Genomic DNA, 22,655 nt, shown 5'->3' with positions numbered 1-22,655 from the left:
AAACAACTCCTATCATATGTGATGGTTCCTCTTTTTTTTGTAATAGTGCAGAGTCCAGCAGTTTACTTAATTACCTCATCAGTGTTATCCAATGGATACTTGTCTTAGCTACCCTTTCCTTATTTTGGGCTAACCTCTCCTTGCCCCCTGTACACTCTGTCTAGTTTTTGGTTATCACATCCTCATTGTGATTATAATTAAACAGAAAAGACAGATGACCTCAGCTGCTGTAAGGTATTGCAACCCGTGGTTTCAACTGCTGACAGCTTGTTTGGTATAGTTGCTGAAGTAAGCTCTAATTCTTAGGTTGACCGAATATAATATCCCAGCAAGCCTTGCAATCTATGGTTGCTCCTTTTTCTGTCTTTCCACATTCCTCCCTTTTGTCCCTATAGGGACAATAACTTTTAGTCCAACTGAATTTTACAGAGTCTCTCCATCTTCATGGTTTCTTCCTTCTCTGAGGCTTCTGAGGTTGTGGCTACCATCATGGTGGCCACCCCCGCTGGTACGGCTGTAGCCCCTAGTGGCGCACAGCAGCATTTTATCAGGACTAATACCAAATATAAAGCAAAGATAATGACCTTGAATATGATCAGCCCTTGTACTATGGTTTGACCTATAGGCCCGAACCATCCGCCTGCCCAATCAAACATGCCCCAGGAACCTGGTTTCTTTAACTTTTCAACTTCCTTCCGGATGTGGTCCACTAAGTTACCTATTTCCTCAGAATTGTCAGGAATGTATGTGCAACACTCAGACCCTATTAGTGCACATGTTCCACCCTTTTCTGCCAGCAGATAGTCTAGAGCCATTCTATTTTGCAAAGCTACTGTTCTTATAGCCACCATCTCATCGTTTAATCCGCTTATAGCTTCTGCAGTGTCGTTTGCTACCTCTTCTAATATTCTAGCCACTTTTCTTATTTCTCTTATGGCAAATGCTACTACTAGAGGGGGAACAAGGATAGAAAAGAATCGTTGTGTTTCTGTAATGGCTCGGCTGGATCGATAATGCGGGTGATTTGCTAGAGAGGATAAGTGACGAATGGATGGTACCACATGTGCCAGGTAACATGATCCTGTCCAGCCCCTTGGCAACCAGGGGTCGGCCTTGTGGCCACAAACAAAGTATGTTCCAGTGTACGAGGTGGTTTTATCCACATCAAACCCTTAGCATACCAGGGAATCGTTGAAAGTACCTATCTGGTTGACATATGGGACATCCAGTGTACAACCATAAAACTGAGAGGACGTATAAAGGGGAAACTCGTCAAGAGTACCCACCACTGTAAGATTATATTCGCACTGACTCGTGCCTACGAATATTCCCCCGGTCAAGTTCCTTACTAAACATATTGTCCCCGTCAGCCTTCCCATACCTGTGGCCCTGGTAAGGGTGAGGAAGGGAGGCTATTGGGAGTGGTCATACCTCGATTGGTACCACCCTTCAAAGGTATTCAGACGATATCCACCCCCCTTTCCCAGGGCTCTGCAGATATGGGGTAAAATGATAAACTAGAGAATGCCACCATCTTCCCGTCGCCCGATGGTGGGTATACTACCACAGACGCAACTCTTATCATCCTAGGGAATTGGCGTGTGCTGTTCTGGTAGATCTACCATTCTACTACTTCTGACAGGTTAAGTGGGATAGGTCTAAGAGGAATCCCTCCTTTAGAGTGGAGAGGGGTTTGGGTACATATCCAACAACCTCCTTCCTTGTTGTTTTCCGTAGCGTATTTGTGGGACATATACAGAAGGTGTTTACATGCAATTCCGGCATTACAGGTATTATAAGTGTCAAAAGGAAACATAGTCCTAATGTCCATTTCCCTTTACTGATGGGGTTGGTGATTCCTTTTCCTCGTGTTCTGGAGCTTTTTTGCAGTGTGAGGCGTGGTTCCATGTTGGTCTCTCCTTTATCTTCATGGCAGTATTGGTGGTCAACAGGATCTGGAATGGACCTTCAAACCTTGGGTGAAGACTATTTTTCCTCTTGAACACCTTCATGTACTCGAACTCGCCAGGCTCCAAGCTATGGCATCTTCCTTCGGCAGGATCAATTTGGGCTTCCTTTACCTGGGACTGAAAGCCAGAAATACATTTTGTTAAAGCAATGCAATAGTTTAGCATATTTTCTTCCATTTTGTGGATATCCATTTGTTTAGCAGTAAACGGTGCAGAAAAAGGAAAACAATGGGGACGTCCCATGACAATTTCATGTGGTGATAATCCTTCTATCGTTCTATTTGTTGCTGATCGTATTACCATTACTGCCAAAGGTAACAGTTCAACCCATTTGAGTCCAGTCTCATCACATAACTTTGCTAGTTTATTCTTCAACATTCCGTTGTATCTCTCCACCAATCCAGCTGGCTGTGGGTGATAACTGCAGTGGAAATGTTGGTCGATTTGTAACGCTTGACACATTTCTTTCACAACTGTCTCAGTAAAATGTGACCCATTGTCACTTGAGAGTTGTACAGGTATGTCAAATTGTGGCACAATTTCTTTTAACAAATGCTTAGTGACAGTAGTTGTGTCATTCTTTTTACATGGAAAAGCTTCAACCCATTTAGAAAACACATCTATAATTACTAATACATACTTAAATCCCATGCATGGGGGTAATTCAATAAAATCCATTTGCAAATGTACAAAAGGCCCCATTGGATTTGGGTGGGAGGCAGATTCTACCTTTTCCGTTTTACCTGGATTCATTGTCTGACAGGTAACACAATTTTCACAGATTTGTTTTACAATTGCCGAAATACCTGGTGCATACCAAGTTGCCAAGATATAATCTTCCACCCCACTTTTGTATTTGTATTTATTGTTGGATTACAAAATGTCAAATATGGTAATACTGTTTTTTTTTAAATCGGACTTCTCATTTATGCTTATAGTGATTCACGGATCATAGAATGCAAAGTACTTGTTTTATAATTGTGTGCCCAACTCCTGGTTTAGAAGCTGAACATTAAAAACTCCAATCTTTTACTATGTAACTTCAATTTTATGATACTGTCTCTCATAAATTACATCTTTTAAGCTTCAGCTCCTGACTCAGTAGTTATGTAACTTTATTAAAAGGCTTCCAAACTCACAGCATCCAAAATGTTTATCAAGGAGAATCACCTGAAATATCTCAAAATCCAAATTCAGATATTGTACTGCCAATCTTTTATTTAAAAATCTCTTTACTGAGCTAGAAGCTTTCGCATCAAGGTTTTACACAAAGGGCATGGGAGTGCAGCCTCGAGAGACCATGCAGGCTTTTAAAAAAAAATGCATTACAACTTCCCTTCTCTGTTCTTTATCTCATTCCTAGGCTAAATTTATGTCTTTCAACCCAATGTAATCAATGATTTGTGTGTTTTCTTTTTGACAAGTGGGCGTGTCAAAAAATTTTTTAAAAACCAACAGGACCACGCTTTTTAAAAATTTTTTGTTCAACAAACCTATCCTTTGTTCATTTCCTAGCTCCATAACTTATCATCCGAATAAATCCACACCTGCATTTCTAACTTAAAATGTAATTCAATAAGGTTCACACTCTTAAACTTCCCACATACAGGACAGCACAACGAAGGGTTAAAAAAAAATTCACTCTGTTTTAAAAAGTGAGTGAAGCTAAAACAGACAACTCCACCAATTTCCCAAACAGGCTTTCATTCATTCCGCAGTCAAAATCACACAAGTACTCTCATTTAAAAACAGACATTCACAAAAGTCTTTCTACATTCAACAAAGCTTATTGTTTGGCCAACTCTATTTTTGGATCCATATACATGATTGATTTACTTTCTCTGTTAATTTTACGTGGGCTTGAAGAATCTGAACCCAGGCCTCTTTTCTTTTTGTTACTTTTTTCCCCTGGGTCTCTGTTTATAAGACACTCCTCTACATGTTGTTCTCTCTAAATTAAATGAACCATCGGGTGGAAATGGCCTATTTTCACTCTTAGTCCACTTCACCCATTTTTTTTTCAGGTGATCAATTGAAGACTGACCACAATTCTGGAGCATGAAATAGGCTGGTGTGCCCTTTGGTGGTGTTTTGCTTGCTCCGGCACCCATATTTAACTGGTTGAGATATCACAGTTCTCCGTATCACAGTTCTCTCGCTCCAAACGAGTTCTCTACACCCAATTCACCTGGCCGTCACGTGACCCATTTGGGCTCTTAATTCGGGCTCAGTCTGGGTGTTTGAGATATTGTTGGACACGAGTCACTCGCTGCTGATCAACCGATCACTGTTTTGTCTCAACCAATTTATACGTTTCTGAAACACAACCTCCCCTGTTGATTTCCCTGTTATGTCTTCCTAAGAGCTCATAGACAAATGTTATTTTAAACCTGAAATGGATCTTACAGATCACAGTACTTTTTGCCGAGAAAAACAGACTACACTCATGCATTGTCCAAGGAAGGGCCCCTTTAGCAACAAAAATGTCACCGATAACTGGCCAGTTAGGGTCCTTCCCTCGAGAGTCACCGTGTTCTTGTCCGTTTACTCACCGGCAAGTAGTATGCGATCTCGGTGGAACCTCCAAGGAATACTGTCGAAGACACCGATTCAAGGCAAGACTCTTAACACAAGCAGGCCGTCAGACTGTTAGTTTATTTTTACTTGCATACAAACGGAGAGTGCCCTAGGCAAAGGCTAGGGTACCAACTCCGCAATCCACAGAAATTGGAACATGTTTATGCACCCGAGTAAACAACTCCTATCATATGTGATGGTTCCTCTTTTTTTTGTAATAGTGCAGAGTCTAGCAGTTCACTTAATTACCTCTTCAGTGTTATCCAATGGATACTTGTCTTAGCTACCCTTTCCTTATTTTGGGCTAACCTCTCCTTGCCCCCTGTACACTCTGTCTAGTTTTTGGTTATCACATCCTCATTGTGATTATAATTAAACAGAAAAGACAGATGACCTCAGCTGTTGTAAGGTATTGCAACCCGTGGTTTCAACTGCTGACAGCTTGTTTGGTATAGTTGCTGAAGTAAGCTCTAATTCTTAGGTTGACCGAATATAATGTCCCAGCAAGCCTTGCAATCTATGGTTGCTCCTTTTTCTATCTTTCCATATCGGGTATTTCTCAGTGATATTAGCCCTGGCCTCTCAATTACCATCCACCTGGTGTTTCTTTTTCTTCAAGTAATGCAGACATCCTGGACTGCTGCATAATAAAGGCTGTTTCCTGAATGATGGTGATTGACGTTACATATTCCTCTAATTCCAGCACTTTATTCCTGATGTGCTTAACAATTGTATAATTATTTTTGGGCCTATCTTCGAAACATTCTCTCAATCATTTGATCTTTCTGCTATTAACTTTGATGTTTTATGGTTATGTGTTCAGATACCACCCTAATATTATTGCAAATTCTTTCTGATTACGTAAACCATGAGGCTAATATGAGGAGCCCTATCGGTCACATGAGTGTCACTAACAGTGCACTATATCTCAGGAAACTTTGCCTTTTGCTCAAAGCTTTGTACTGTCCAGGTGATGCCTCCTTTCCATGGGGAAAGTGATGAACATATTGCCTTCTTGCAAACATAACTTTCATTTCTAAGGAAAAATGTGCCCCTCTTCCAGATAACATAAGAACATAAGAACATAAGAATTAGGAACAGGAGTAGGCCATCTAGCCCTTCGAGCCTGCTTCGCCATTCAACAAGATCATGGCTGATCTGGCCGTGGACTCAGCTCCACTTACCCGCCCGCTCCCCGTAACCCTTAATTCCCTTATTGGTTAAAAATCTATCTATCTGTGATTTGAATACATTCAATGAGCTAGCCTCAACTGCTTCCTTGGGCAGAGAATTCCACAGATTCACAACCCTCTGGGAGAAGAAATTCCTTCTCAACTCGGTTTTAAATTGGCTCCCCCGTTGTCGGCAGGTCATTGTGCAGCAGATGGCGCATCTTGGTAGCAGTATTTCTTGTGACGTGGAAGCAGCAAAGATGGCTATCCTCTGACATATTGAAATATGCATAGAACGGTCTATAAATGGAGGTCCGGGGTAGGGGCCAATGCAGAGAAAATGCCACAGGTATTGTTGTGGTGTATCACAAAGGTACTCAACACAGGTCTATTTCGGAGAAAAGAATCGCTTATTATAAAGAACTTGATCAAGGGAGAAGCGGCTCTACACGAGTTCAGTAACTCGGTGTTCCAACCAGCCGTTCTTGCCGAGCAGCTTCGGGGCTGCTATTTTTATACATTCAAAATACATACAAAATCATGAAGCATATGCGCGAAGGTTTTCCATTGGTTGTTTCCCCTAACATGTCACAAGTCCTCATCTAGTTACGGCAATTTCATTGGTACATACAATTTCATTATGCCATTTCCGTGCGCCCCTTAGCTGATTAGTTATGTGCTACATCATTATTTTTCTATGGTTAAGCAACTTCTGTGAACTTCTTGTCATACAAATGTTTGTTTTCTACTACTATCTCGTCCTTGACTAAATCTTCTGTTAATTGACAGACAAAGCTGGGGTGTCTCAATCATTCTTTGTATAACGATCTTGTACCATGCCAATTAATTACTAACTGTTCTTGCAGCTTGTTTTTATAAGATTAATTCCCTTACTTTCCCTTAATTTGTCGAGTTTCGCCACGATAAATGTGTTTTTCAATTCCATCTGCCAGATACTCTCTTCTTGAGAGTTATGCTTTACGGTCCTACACTCAGCTAAGCTCAGCTACAAACCTTTTAGAAAATACTAACGTTTTTAACCCTTTCAGGTATCATTGCATCTGTATTTGTTGTCTGCTTCTGAACTCTCCTTCCTATCTAGGTCATGGGGTGCTATGCAAACCCCAAAAGAATTTCCATCAATAACTTTCATTTGTATAGCTCCTTTAACATAGAAAAAAGTCCCACAGCACTTCATGGAAGTATAATCGGACAAAATTTGATACTGTATCCCTATTACCCTGATGTGGAGGTATTCTAGGATATTGTCATTATCCTTTACCTCCTAATAAAAGTTTAAGGAATTTGAAACATTGACAAAGTCTGACTAATACACTTTATTAAATTAAATCAATAATATAATAAAACACAACTACTTGGCCATGCAGTGTATATGAGATAGAAGTACCATTACACATACCAAGGACTCGTTCAGGAGATCGCAAACGTGCCGTCCTGACTGCATATGCTGCCCTCAGCAAGACTAGATTGAAGTTCCGCAGGAGCTTCAGTGTGCTGTATCTTTTATAGGTTTATTTACATCGGATAATTGTGGGTCCCCATTGTCATCACATTCTATGTCCATGCTGTTGATATCTAAACTCGTTTAATGGTAAGGTTAGCTACGACCATTCATGTGCATGCCTTTGATGCCTTGGGTAGTTTATTACACTTCGGACATTCATCACAACTTATTAGTTTTCTGTAGCATTCCAAGTCTCATGTACCCATTGCAGAATGAGTGCTAATATGTGGATATATATTTTAAAAGCTTACTATGGCTATTAGAACATAAGAAAATAAGAATTTAAGAAATAGGAGCAGGAGCAGGCTATATGGCCTCTCGAGCCTGCTCCGCCATTTAATACGATCATGGCTGATCTGATCATGGACTCAGGTCCATTTCCTTGCCCGGCTTCCATAACCCCTGATTTCCTTATCATTTAAGAAACTGTCCATTTAAAATGTATTCAATGTCCCAGCTTCCACAGCTATCTGAGGCAGCGAATTCCACAGATCCTCAACTCTGAGAGAAGAAATTTCTCCTCATCTCAGTTTTAAATGGGCGGCCCCTTATTCTAAGATTATGCCCTCTAGTTCTAGTCTCCCCTATCAGTGGAAACAACCTCTCTGCATCCCACCTTGTCAAGCCCCCTCATAATCTTATACGTTTCGATAAGATCACCTCTCATTCTTTTAAATTCCAATGAGTAGAGGCCCAACATACTCAACCTTTCCTCATAAGTCAACCCCCTCATCTCTGAAATCAACCTTGTGAACCTTCTCTGAACTGCCTCCAAAGCAAATATATCCTTTCGTAAATATGAAAACCAAAACTGCATGCAGTATTCCAGGTTTGGCCTCACCAATACCCTGTTCAACTGTAGCAAGATTTCCCTGCTTTTATACTCCGTCCCCTTTGTAATAAAGGCCAAGATTACATTGGCCTTCCTGATCACTTGCTGTACCTGCATACTAATCTTTTGTGTTTCATGCACAAGTACCCCCAGGTCCCGCTGTACTGCAGCACTTTGCAAACTTTCCCTATTTAAATAATTACTTGCTCTTTGATTTTTTTCTGCTAAAGTGCATGACCTCACACTTTCCAACATTATACACCATCTGCCAAATTTTTGCCCACTCACTTAGCCTGTCTATGTCCTTTTTCAGATTTTTTGTGTTCTCCTCACACATTGCTTTTCCTCCCATCTTTCTATCGTTGGCAGACTTGGCTATATTACACTCGGTCCCTTCCTCCAAGTCGTTAATATAGATTGTAAATAGTTGGGGTCCCAGCACTAATTCCTGCAGCACCCCACTGGTTACTAATTGCCACCCGAGAATGAACCATTTATCCCTACTCTCTGTTTTCTGTTCGTCAGCCATTCCTCTATCCATGCTAATATATTACCCCCAACCCCGTGAACTTTTATTTTGTGCAGTAACCTTTTATGTGGCACCTTGTCAAATGCCTTCTGGAAGTCCAAATACACTACATCCACTGGTTCCTCTTTATCCACCCTGTTCGTTACATCCTCAAAGAACTCCAGCAAATTTGTCAAACATGACTTCCCCTTCATACATCCATGCTGACTCTGCCTGACCAAATTTTGCTTTTCCAAATGTCCTGCTACTGCTTCTTTAATAATGGACTCCAACATCTTTCCAACCACAAATGTTTGGCTAACTGACCTATAGTTTCCTGCTTTTTGTCTGCCTTCTTTTTTAAATAGGGGCATCACATTTTCAGTTTTCCAATCTGCTGGCACCTCCCCAGAATCCAGGGAATTTTGGTAAATTACAACCAATGCATCCACTATCCCTGCCGCTACTTCCCTTTAGACCCTAGGATGCAAGCCATCAGGTCCAGGGGATTTGTCCGCCTTTAGTCCCATTATTTTACTAAGTACCACCTTCTTCGTGATTGTGATTGTGTTAAGTTCCTCCGCCCCCCCTATAGCCCCTTGACTATCCACTGTTGGAATATTATTAGTGTCCCCTACCGTAAAGACTGATATAAATATTTGTTCAGAGTTTCTACCATCTCCATGTTCCCCATTACTAATTCCCCAGTCTCGTCCTCTAAGAGACCAACATTTACTCTAGCCACTCTTTTCCTTTTTATATATGTATAGAAATTCTTGGTATCTGTTTTTATATTTCATGCTAGTTTACTTTCATAGTCTATCTTCCCTTTCTTAATCATTTTTTGTCATTCTTTGTTGGCTTTTCGACCAGGTCTGCCTGTACTTAGATGAATGCCTGATCTTAATCATAGTGACAAAGAACTTTATGATCTTGTTGCAGGAGGTAAGGGTGGAGGGAGCAGATATGCAGGTATGAGAAGTTCATGGAAGCAGTTGAGTGGAATTCAAGCCACTTAGTTGGTTTGCAGTTGGCTTCATCTCACTACAGTGCTTTTCGGTCTGCCTTCTGAAAGATAATAGAAATATATGAGGTTGTGTTGCATTAATCACGCACCCAGTAAATACAACGGTGAGGAGAGCAGGGATGGTGGGGTTGGTGCAGATTCATAGGCCTAAAAATTTGTTTGGCCCCCAAAACGGGCGCGGGATTCGCAATCTGCTAACAATCCGAGCTCGTTCAGAGGCCTGCAGGCAACATGCGAACTTTGTGATGCCTGCTTATTTCCCTGATTGTAGCGTTCAGCCTAGCGCTGAACACACTTTTGTCTGACTGAACGCACAGCTGGAATATTATTCCACAGGTGACAGAAACCTTCAAGTAATTTACTCAATAGGCCGTGTTTTGTATGTGAGACTAGGGTTTAGCAAATTAGTTGATGGTGGCATCTTCGCTGAGGGCAATCCTAATTTTGACTTAGCTGCTGCCTGTTTAGGTGCATCTGTCATTAGGGATCACTGGATATTTACTAGAAGTGGTAACTTTGGTTGACTCATTTATTATTTTTTTTGTCAGTGGGACCTGGCTAAAATTGACTAATTATTCAAAATGAAATATGGTGTCTTCCTAATTAGTTTGGCTCGGTATTGTTTGGCTCAGCATTGCATCAAACATTTCAAATTTAGTCACAAAAATGAGTGATGCTATTCGACCCATCTAGCTCACCCTTCCATAGTGATCCCCTATCACAGCATCCAACAACCTTTTCAATGGTTCCACAGATTTTGTCCCCAAGACCCTAGTCAGAAGACCTTTTAATCATTCATTGTAGAAAAAGTGATTCCTGTCCTTGGTCCCGATGTTGCCTTTTGCCTGATTGTATCTATGGGGCCGAACTTGGTCAAGGCCTCCGCCCGCCCAAGTGCCGCCCAAAGTGCTGCCGATGTGCCGCCGAGGTACCGGACAGTACTTTCGGCAGGGTTTTCATTGCCTCAAAGGTCGGCGGGCGGCAAATCAACGACGTTCGCCGCCAGTCTGGGCAGCAGCGGGCGGATGGACTCATTCTCAGCAGCAGAGGCGCTTGTCACCCAAGTAACGCCGCGGACGATGGAGTTGGGCCCACGGAGGGTCGAAGAGGTAAAAATAAAAATCACCACCAACCAAAAAAAACATCTGAGGACCTTCAGGGGCCCCATCCAGGTAAGTACCTGTAAAAAAATAATTTAAAAACATTCCAGTTACCTTTTTTACAGGATCTTGACCATTCAGGACAGAGCAGTCTCCACGCAGTGGTCCATCGCTGACCTGCCGTCGACTCCAGCTGACTCCCACCCGCACCAATCTGACATCTCAGCGGGTGGGAGTCTACTTACGTGCCGGCCGTCCTCTGACGTCAGTGGGCGCTTCCCGGCGGCTCTCCCTTCCCGCCCGCTGCAGGCCACGTCGAAAGTGGCACCGGGCACTTCGAGCAGAGGAATATCGGCAGTGGGCAGCAGTGGGCGGTATGTTCATCAATTGTGGCCCCAAAGTGTCCATGAACTTCATTTGTTATTTAACTTGCAATAGTGCACAAAATTAACCGTTCCTATTCCATTTAAAAAGAAAGACTTGCAGTAATATAGCGCCTTCCATGACCTCCAGATGTCCCAAAGTGCTTTGACAACCAATTTTAGAAATTTAGTCACTGTTGTGAGGGATAAATATTGGCCAGGACATCAGGGAGAACTCCCCTGCTCTTCTTCGAAATAGTGCTATGGGATCATTTATGACCATCTGAGAGGGCAGATGGGGCACAGTTTAACTTCACATCTGAAAGGTGGCAACTCCGGCAGTGCAGCACTCCCTCAGTACTGCACGGGATTTTCAGTTTAGGATTTGTGCTCAACTCTTTTACCAGCTTGTATACCTCCTCTAATGTCCCCTTTTCACAATTTCATTCAATGCTCAAGAGTCCATGTTTCATTAATCGTTCCCGATTACATAGTCCTCTAATACCAGGCATCGGCCTTGTGGTCTTTCTGAGTACACCTTCCAGGAATTGATAGTTTTCCTTCTGCCTTTTTGACCAGAACTGAATGCAGAAATGAGAGAATATTGTTCACAATATTGTCATTTAACTAGAACATAAGAACATTTGAATTAGGTGCAGGAGTGGTCCATACAGTGTCTCAAGCCTGCTCCACCATTTAATAAGATCATGGCTGACATTCAACCTCAACTCTACCTTCCCACCCGATCAAAAAATCCCTTGATTCTCCTAAAGTGCAAAAATCTATCTGTCTCAGCCTTGAATATATTCAACAATTCAGCATCCACAGCCCGTTGAATTAGAGAATTCCAAAGATTCACAACCTTCTGAGTAAAGAAATTCCTCCTCATCTCACTCTTAAATGGCCGACTCCTAATCCTGAGACTATGCCACCTAGTTCTAGACTCTTCAGCCAGGGGAAACAACTTCCTTAACTAAGGAGACCAAAACTGTGCACAGTACTCCAGATGTGGTCCCATGAAAGCCCTGTACATTTAACAGAGAAACATAGAAACATAGAAAATAGGTGCAGGAGTAGGCCATTCATCCCTTCGAGGTTGCACTGCCATTCAATGAGTTCATGGCTGAACATGCGACTTCAGTACCCCATTCCTGCTTTCTCGCCATACCCCTTGATCCCCCTAGTAGTAAGGACTACATCTAACTCCTTTTTGAATATATTTATTGAATTCACCTCAACAACTTTCTGTGGTAGAGAATTCCACAGGTTCACCACTCTCTGGGTGAAGAAGTTTCTCCGCATCTCGGTCCTAAATGGCTTACTCCTTATCCTTAGACTGTGACCCCTGGTTCTGGACTTCCCCAACATTGTGAACATTCTTTCTGCATCTAACCTGTCGAAACCCGTCAGAATTTTAAAGGTTTCTATGAGATCCCCTTTCATTCTTCTGAACTCCAGGGAATACAAGCCCAGTTGATCCAGTCTTTCTTGATATGTCAGTCCCGCCATCCCGGGAATCAGTCTGGCGAACCTTCACTGCACTCCCTCAATAGCAAGAATGTCCTTCCTCAAGTTAGGAGACCAAAACTGTACACAATACTCCAGGTGTGGCCTCACCAAGGCCCTGTACAACTGTAGTAACACTTCGCTGCCCCTGTACTCAAATCCCATCGCTATGAAGGCCAACATGCCATTTGCTTTCTTAACCATTGCTGTACCTGCATGCCAATCATCAATGACTGATGTAACATGACACCCAGGTCTCGTTGCACCTCCCCTTTTCCTAATCTGTCACCATTCAGATAATAGTCTGTCTCTCTGTTTTTAACCACCAAAGTGGATAACCTCACATTTATCCACATTATACTTCATCTGCCATGCATTTGCCCACTCACCTAACCTATCCAAGTCACTCTGCAGCCTCATAGCATCCTCCTCGCAGCTCACACTGCCACCCAACTTAGTGTCATCCGCAAATTTGGAAATACTACATTTAATCCCCTCATCTAAATCACTAATGTACAATGTGAACAGCTGGGGCCCCAGCACAGAACCTTGTGGTACCCCACTAGTCACTGCCTGCCATTCTGAAAAGTACCAATTTACTCCTACTCTTTGCTTCCTGTCTGCCAACCAATTCTAAATCCACGTCAGCACACTACCCCCAATCCCATGTGCTTTACCTTTGCACATTAATCTCTTGTGTGGGACCTTGTCGAAAGCCCTCTGAAAGTCCAAATACACCACATCAACTGGTTCCCCCTTGTCCACTCCGTAGAAACATCCTCAAAAAATTCCAGAAGATTTGTCAAGTATGATTTCCCTTTCACAAATCCACACTGACTTGGACCTATCATGTCACCTCTTGCCAAATGCGCTGCTATGACATCCTTAATAATTGATTCCATCATTTTACCCACTACCGATGTCAGGCTGACCGGTCTATAATGCCCTGTTTTCTCTCTTCCTCCTTTTTTAAAAAGTGGGGTGACATTGGCTACCCTCCACTCCATAGGAACTGACCTAGAGTCTATGGAATGTTGGAAAATGACTGTCAATGCATCCGCTTTTTCCAAGGTCACCTCCTTAAGTATTTCCTTAAGTGCAGACCATCAGGCCCTGGGGATTTATCGGCCTTCAATCCCATCAATTTCCCCAACACAATTTCCTGACTAATAAGGATTTCCCTCAGTTCCTCCTTCTTACTAGACCCTCGGACCCCTTTTATATCTGGAAGGTTGTTTGTGTCCTCCTTAGTGAATACCGAACCAAAGTACTTGTTCAATTGGTTTGTCATTTCTTTGTTCCCCGTTATGACTTCCCCTGATTCTGACTGCAGGGGACCTATGTTTGTCTTTACTAACCTTTTTGTCATTACATATCTATAGAAGCTTTTGCAGTCCGTTTTAATGTTCCCTGCAAGCTTCCTCTCGTACTCTATTTTCCCTGCCCTAATCAAACCCTTTGTCCTCCTTTGCTGAGTTCTAAATTTCTCCCAGTCCCCGGGTTTGTTGCTATTTCTGGCCAATTTGTATGCCACTTCCATTGCTTTAATACTGTCCCTGATTTCCCTTGATAGCCACGGTTGAGCCACCTTCCCATTTTTATTTTTACGCCAGACAGGAATGTACAATCGTTGTAGTTCATCCATGCGGTCTCTAAATGTCATCCACTGTCAACCCCTTAAGTATCATTCGCCAATCGATCATAGCAAAGTCAGGCCTCACACCTTCAAAGTTACCCTTCTTTAATTTCTGGACCATGGTCTCTGAATTAACTGTTTCATTCTCCATCCTAATGTAGAATTCCACCATATTATGGTCACTCTTCCCCAAGGGGCCTCGCGCAACGAGATTGCTAATTAATCCTCTCTCATTACACAACACCAAGTCTAAGATGGCCTCCCCCCTAGTTGGTTCCTCGACATATTGGTCGAGAAAACCATCCCTTATGCACTTCAGGAAATCCTCCTTCACCGTATTGCTTCCAGTTTGGTTAGCCCAATCTGTATGCATAATAAAGTCACCCATGATAACTGCTGCACCTTTATTGCATGCACCCCTAATTTCCTGTTTGATGCCCTCCCCAACATCACCACTACTGTTTGGCAGTCTGTACACAACTCCCACTAACGTTTTTTGCCCTTTGGTGTTCTGCAACTCTACCCATATAGATTCCACATCATCCAAGTTAATGTCCTTCCTAACTATTGCATTAATCTCCTCTTTAAACAGCAATGCTACCCCACTTCCTTTTCCTTTTATCCTATCCTTCCTGAAGGTTGAATACCCTTGGATGTTGAGTTCCCAGCCCTGATCATCCTGGAGCCACGTCTCTGTAATCCCAATCACATCATATCTGTTAACATCTATTTGCACAGTTAATTCATCCACTTTATTACGGATACTCCTTGCATTAAGACACAAAGCCTTCAGGCTTGTTTTTTTAACACCCTTTGTCCTTTTAGAATTATAATGTAGTGTGGCCCTTTTTGTTTCTTGCCTTTGTTTACTCAGCCTTCCATTATTGCTTTTTACCTTTCTACCATCTGTTTCTGACTCCATATTACTTTGCCCTCTCTCGTTGCATAGGTTCCCATCCCCCTGCCATATTAGTTTAAACACTCCCGAACTGCATTAGCAAATGTTACCCCCAGGACATCAGTTCCAGTCCTGCCCAAGTGCTGACCGTCCCTTTTGTACAGGTCCCACTTCCCCTAGAACTGGTTCCAATGTCCCAGGAATTTGAATCCCTTCCTCTTGCACCACTGCTCAAGCCACGTATTTATTCTAACTATCCTGCTCCCTCTACTCTGATTAGCACATGGCACTGGTAGCAATCCAGAGATTACTACTTTTGAGGTCCTACTTTTTAATTTAACTCCTAGCTCCCTAAATTCAGCTTGTCGGACCTCTTCACGCTTCTTACCTACATCGTTGGTACCTACATGTACCACGACAACTGGCTGTTCACCCTCGCTCTCCATAATGCTCTACAGCCACTCCGAGACATCCTTGATCCTTGCACCAGGGAGGCAACATACCATCCTGGAGTCTCGGTTGCAGCCGCAGAAACTCCTATCTATTCCCCTTACAATAGAGTCCCCTTTCACTATAGCTCTCCCACTCTTTTTCCCGCCCTTCTGTGCAGCAGAGCCACCCATGGTGCCATGAACCTGGCTGCTGGTACCTTCCCCTGGTAAGTCATCTCCCCCAACAGTATCCAAAATGGTATATCTGTTTTGGAGGGCGATGATCGCAGGGGACTCCTGCACTACCTTCCTGCTCTTGCCTTGTCTCTTGGTCACCCATTCACTATCTGTCCTAACCCTTACCTGCGGTGTGACCAACTCACTAAATGTGCTATCCACACAATCTCAGCATCACGCATGCTCCAGAGTGAGTCCATCCGCAGCTCCAGTGCCGTCATGCGGTCTGTCAGGAGCTGCAGCTGGACACACTTCCCGCACACATCGTATTCAGGGACACTGGAAGTGTGCCTGACTTCCTACATAGCACAGGAGGAGCATGACACGGGTCCGAGCTCTCTTGCCATGACTTAACCCTTAAATTAATTTACTTACTAAAATTTACTTAAACACCAAACAGCTACTTAGTAGTTCACTGCCAATTAAACCAATCTAAAAGTCAGTCTAAAAGAGAGTTATACTTACCAGTCAAAGAGCCAACCACTTACCAGTTTGGCTGTGACATCACCTCTTGATTTCGCACCCCTCTATCTTTGTCTGCAGCTGGTTGGACTGGTCTCTGGGCCTCCATCTCCTACTCTTGCACTCCTTATCAGCTGCTCTAGTGTCAACACTGGTAGGAAAAACAAGACAAAACAGCACCTGCCACCCCCACTTGCCCGAACTCACCCATTTACCAAACTCACGAATGCCACTCTTTGCTGCTGCAATTGTAAAAGAAAGAAAGACTTGCATTTATATAGCGCCTTTCACGACCGCCGGACGTCTCAAAGCACTATACAGCAATGAAGTACTTTTGGAGTGTAATCACTGTTGTAATGTGGCAAGCACAGCAAGCTCCCACAAACAGCAATATGATAATGACCAGATAATCAGTTTTTGTTATGTTGATTGAGGGATAAATATTGGCCAGGAAACGAGAGATAACTCCCTTGTTCTTCTTCGAAATAGTACCATGGGATCTTTTACGTCCACATGAAAGAGCAGACAGGGCCTCAGTTTAATGTGTCATCCAAAAGACGGTACCTCCAATAGTGCAGCACTCTCTCAGTCCAGCACTGGAGTGTCAGCCTAGATTTATGTGCTCAAGTTTCTGGAGAGGGACTTAAACACACAAGCTTCTGACTTAGAGGCGAGTGTGCTGCCCACTGAGCCATAGCTGACACTTCCGGATTCTGTGGCAAGACTTCCGTACTCTTGTACTCCAACCACCTTGCAATAAAAGCCAAAATTAATTTGCCATCTTAATTGCTTGCTCACTTGAGGATTAAAAATTCATGTACATATCGTCACTCCATAATGCCATGAAATGGCGATAAAATGGCAGCCGCTACTTTTTCACTCGCTGGTGGTGGGTCCCGCAGCAGCCGCTGTATTCCACTCCCCCTTTGCACTGCCAGTAACTGTCAGCACCCTGTGTAAAAATGTTTTTTTAAATGGCGGCGTAGTGACGTCAATCGATGCAATGCTGACTTAACGTCACCAACGTGAACTTTGACCACAACACTGAATTCAGCCCTGGGTCCTAGGCACATCAGGTTAACCTCGTGTGTAAGCAGGCTGACAGTGGCGATGGCTGAAGCTCTTAAAAGAGATACGTACTTCATTCAGATAAGTTTGAATTTAAAAGTGTTGACTGTTTTTTCAATTTTATTGAACTGCTGGCTTGCTGCAATAGATGTGAAAAGTTTTTTAAATGTGTAGACAGTGCTGCTGGACACTTGCAAGGGCTCGCATGGTAAAGGAAGGCCTTGAGAAGACAGAAAATGCTGCAAATACTCAGGATTTCACACAATATCCGTGGAGAGTAACACAGAATTCACGTCTCAGGTTAACATGCTGCCTGACCCATTGAGTATTTTCAGCATTTTATGCTATCATTTCACATTGACAGCATCGAGTTGCAGAGCCAAGAGGAAGACGCAGAAGAGGACTAAGCCGAATAGGAGGAATCAGACCGAAGGATGCATCCCAGATAGCCCCTTTGTAGCCGGGATAACTGGGATGGAATCATCTGCCTGATGTGCCATTGGCTGGGAAAACTGCTTCTTCCTGTTAACCCATTGGCTGGACAGGATGCCTCCTTTGAACCACTGGCTGGGCAGGCTGCATTTCTTGGGTGTGTGAAATGTTGAAGACACAAGGGTGGAGTTGTGCTGATGGGAGGGCGGGAAAGCAAGCGGTGAATGCCAGAAGGAGGATAACGTAAGAGGATACCCGCATCATATACTTTCAGTCCCGTCACTGGCCAAGGGTGCAACCATGCCACTGCCAACAATATCCTGCATTGTCTCCTCCAAGGGGGTGAGGTGAGGCTAGGAATGGGAGATGTGCAACATCATTGGTGCAGATTGTTGATAGGTGAGTGACTGGGGGTTGTTCATTGAGCAGTGTGTGATTCTAATGGTGTCATTGGTAGGAGAAACATTCATTGACCTGGACTAGTAGTGTGGCATCATGAAGATTCTTTGGGCACTGGAGCCAGCTGGTGTGTTGACACTGCTAGCAGTGATGGCCTTAGTGATGTACTTTCACATCATCCTTTCTGGAGGGCCTTCTGACCTCTGTGGGTAGAGGGCTGGGCTTGCAGTGTTGACCCCATGCACAAAGCTGGAGTACTGAGTGTGAGACCCTTGGTTCCACTTCCCTAGCTTGCTGAGCCATTTGTGTTAGTGCTGAGGCCGTTTTCCCATTTGTTGAGGATAGGAAGGTAATTCAGCATTACCAGCGAGTTATTCACATTTGGAATTTCTTTTAAATATTGAATATTTCTTAAAAGGCAAAAAGGGCTGAAAAATGTATTGATTCACTGCAGTTTATCTTGTATTGCTTCGGTGTGCATGGCCCCTTTAAAATTCAGACCTCTTCACTGCCCACAATTCCTTGCGAGCTTCGCGCACAGAAACTTCATCCCGGATCCCTCCAGCAACGATACCAGGATGGCATTGCATGGAAGGTCATGTATTCACGCCGGTAGTGTCTCTCCACCATATTTCAGTGCCTCAGCTGGGATTCCATCCGCTCCCGTAGCCTTGTTGCTCTTGAGCTGTCTAATGGCTTTTTCTACCTCGTGTAGTGTTGGGGTTTTACTGAGGTGGTGGCGGGTAGCATACTGTGGGATGAACTCGAGAACACTCGATTCAAAGGCAGAGTCTCGATTGAGGAGATCTTCGAAGTGCTCCTTCCAGTGGGCCCTGACTGCCTCGGTGTCCTTGATGAGTGTTTTCTCGTTCTTGGCCAGCAGTGGGGTGGGGCCTTGGGTGTTTGGACCGTAGGTGGCCTTGAGTGCGATGAAGAATCCTCGCACATCATGATTGCCAGCCAGCTGCTGTATCTCCTATGCTTTCTCCATCTACCACCTGTTCTTTAGGTCCTGGGTTTTTTGTTGGACCTCAGCCTTGAGCCGTCTGTAATGCTGATTTGCTGCTCCCGAGTTATGTTGTTGTTTAAGGCTCAGAAATGCCATGCCCTTGTGATCATTCTCATCAAACCAGTCCTGATGTTTCCTGGTTGAGTGACCGAGCGTCTCTTTGCAGGTACTGGTTATGGAGACCTGGAGGGCAGACCAAGCGCTGTGGGCATTCTGCGTTTCTGGGTCATCAAGGCACAGCAGGTTAGCTATGAGGCGATGACTGAATCGGGCTCTCTTAGATGGGTCTTTAAGTGCCCGCCATTGACTTTTTTGCAGCACTGCTTCTGCTGCCCCCTCCGCTTTGGGGCTATCTGGAGGGAGAAGAGCATGCTGGGAGATCTCAGTGATGCTGTGATCGTGACCATCTTTAAAAAAGGGGACAAGTTCGACTGCAACAACTACAGAGGAATCTCCCTGCTATCAGCCACTGGGAAAGTCGTCGCTAGAGTCCTCCTCAACCGTCTTCTCCCTGTGGCTGAGGAGCTCCTCCCAGAGTTACAGTGCGATTTCGTCCCCTATGGAGCACAACAGACATGATTTTTGCAGCGCAACAGTTGCAGGAAAAATGCAGGGAACAGTGCAGCCCTTATACATGTCCTTCTTTGACCTTACAAAGGACTTTGACACTGTCAACTGCGAGGGTCTATGGAGCGTCCTCCTGCATTTCGGATGCCCCCAAAAGTTCGTCACTATCCTCCGCCTGCTCCATGCCGACATGCAGGCCGTGATCCTTACCAACGGATCCATTACAGACCAAATCCACGTCCGGACTGGGGTCCAACAGGGTTGCATCATTGCCCCAACCCTCTTCTCAATCTTCCTCACTGCCATGCTCCACCTCACAGTCAACATGCACCCCGCTGGAATGGAACTAAACTACAGAACCAGTGGGAACCTGTTTCACCTTCGCCATCTCCAGGCCAGGTCAAAGACCACCCCAATTTCTGTCGTCGAGCTACAGTATGCGAAAGACGTATGTGTCTGCGCACATACAGAGGCTGAACTCCAGGACATAGTTGACGTATTTACTGAAGTGTACGAAAGCATGGGCCTTATGCTAAACATCCGTAAGACAAAGGTCCTCCACCAGCCTGTCCTCGCCGCACAGCACAGCCCCCCAGTCATCAAGATCAATGGTGCGGCCCTCGACAATGTGGACCATTTCCCATACCTCGGGAGCCTCTTATCAGCAAGAGCAGTCATTGATGACGAGATCCAACATCGCCTCCTGTGCGCCAGTGCAGCCTTCGGCCGCCTGAGGAAAAGAGTGTTTGAAGACCAGCTCCTCAAAACTGTCACCAAGCTCATGGTCTACAGGGCTGTCGTAATACCCACCCTTCTCTATGGCTCAGAGACATGGGCCATGTACAGTAGACACCTCCAGTCGCTGGAGAAATACCACCAACGATGTCTACGCAAGATCCTACAAATCCCCTGAGAGGACAGACGCACCAATATTAGCGTCCTCGACCACGCCAACATCCCCAGCATTGAAGCACTGACCACACTTGATCAGCTCCGCTGGGCAGGCCTCATTGCCTCATTGTCCGCATGCCAGACACGAGACTCCCAAAGCAACCGCTATACTTGGAACTCTTTCACAGCATAGGAGCCAAAGGTGGGCAGAGCAAACGTTAAAAGGACACCATCAAAGCCTCCCTGATAAAGTGCAACATCCCCACTGACACCTGGGAGTCTCCGACCAAAGACCGTCTTAAGTGGAGGAAGTGCATCCGGGAGGGCGTTGAGCACCTCGACTCTCATCGCCGAGGGCATGCAGAAATCAAGCGCAAGAAAAGGAAAGAGTGAGCGACAAACCTGTCCCACCCACCCTTTCCCTCAAAGGCTATCTGTCCCACCTGTGACAGGGAGTTTGGTTCTCGTATTGGACTGTTCAGCCACCTAAGGACTCATTTTAACAGTGGAAGCAAGTCTTCCTCGATTCTGAGGGACTGCCTATGATGACGATGTATGGAAGATGAGTGCTGCACCACCTATCTCCATGCCCCCAGACCAATTTCACTCGCTTAACTTTGTGGCCATATCCAGTGGCCGTGAACTACAGTTGCTGGTGACACTGGCAACTTTGGCGAACACAAGTGTTTCCTCCTCTGTGTTTCCCGTACTAGCATGCCTAAATCTCAATGAACACCAAGATTTAATAGTTTCTCATAAGTTAAAAAATATTCTGTTTTTCAATTCTTCCCACCTCACTGTTCCCTACCTATTTCTCTTTAATTTTTCTGCTTAACTTTCATAACTACAGAAGGCCCTTTGGGATTCGTCATTGTCCCAGAAACCATGATTACCGAAATGAAAAATCCTTGGATAACATATGTGTATGGTGCAGTGCATTGGTATTTGTGTATCTCAATTCCTTTCTCTTTATTTTCAGGCACGGATCTTGGAAAATGTTTCCCTGGCAAGCCTCTGCTTTCACCATCTGGATTTTATTATCAGGACCAGTGGATGGCAAAAACCTGTAACATTCAGCGCTTCGACACACCTGCAAGTATTACAGACTGCCTTCGAGGAAAAAAAGTTTTCATTTTTGGAGATTCCACTATACGCCAGTGGTTTGAATATTTGATAGGATTTGTGCCAGGTTAAGTTTAATTATTTCTCATTATCTATTTTCGTGTGATCTGCTTTATATTACGTATACTCCAGTCCAGATGCAGTTTTGTATACTTAGCAAGCGATTTTTTCTTCCTTGAACATGAATATATAGGTCGCCATTTCTACACAACACAACTGAAGCAACTGGAAAATGGAAATTTCCACAGGGTGAACGTTTTGCTGGAGGGAGCCCATTCTTGATATTCATGCCAGTGCACTCTGAGAAGATTATTACCAATAAAACATTCACATGGATCTTATTTTCATCACAAACCAGCAAATGTGATAACTATTAAAATAAAAATAGGCAGATTAAAACTAGTCAAACAGAAAGATTGGGAACTTGGGGAAACGAGAAGATTGGGAAAATTTTAAACAACAGCAAAGAATGACTAAAAAAGCAATAAAGAAAGGAAAGATAGATTACGAAGGTAAACTTGCGCAAAACATAAAAACAGATTGTAAAAGCTTTTACAGATATATAAAAAGGAAAAGAGTGACTAAAGTAAATATCGGTCCCTTAGAAGATGAGAAGGGGGATTTAATAATGGGAAATGTGGAAATGGCTGAGACCTTAAACAATTATTTTGCTTCGGTCTTCACAGTGGAAGACACAAAAACCATGCCAAAAATTGCTGGTCACAGGAATGTGGGAAGGGAGGACCTTGAGACAATCACTATCACTTGGGGGGTAGTGCTGGACAGGCTAATGGGACTCAAGGTAGACAAGTCCCCTGGTCCTGATGAAATGCATCCCAGGATATTAAAAGAGATGGCGGAAGTTATAGCAGATGCATTCGTTAGAATCTAACAAAATTCTCTGGACTCTGGGGAGTTATCATC

General features: G+C 43.9%; 1 protein-coding gene across 1 annotated transcript in view; it reads left to right on the top strand.

The window, feature by feature from the left end:
- LOC139276125 (NXPE family member 3-like) overlaps positions 1-22,655 on the top strand; it is a 742,865-nt gene that overhangs the window by 5,637 nt on the left and 714,573 nt on the right. Inside the window, exon 3 of the mRNA XM_070893650.1 lies at positions 21,589-21,798. Coding sequence (XP_070749751.1) covers positions 21,589-21,798 — 210 coding nt within the window. The remainder of the gene's footprint in view (positions 1-21,588; positions 21,799-22,655) is intronic.

The sequence above is a fragment of the Pristiophorus japonicus genome, chromosome 11 (genome assembly GCF_044704955.1).
Source record: "Pristiophorus japonicus isolate sPriJap1 chromosome 11, sPriJap1.hap1, whole genome shotgun sequence".
Classification (NCBI taxonomy): domain Eukaryota; kingdom Metazoa; phylum Chordata; class Chondrichthyes; family Pristiophoridae; genus Pristiophorus; species Pristiophorus japonicus.
The sequence above is the reverse complement of the archived record's forward strand: the minus strand, read 5'-3'. Positions and strand labels throughout refer to the sequence as shown.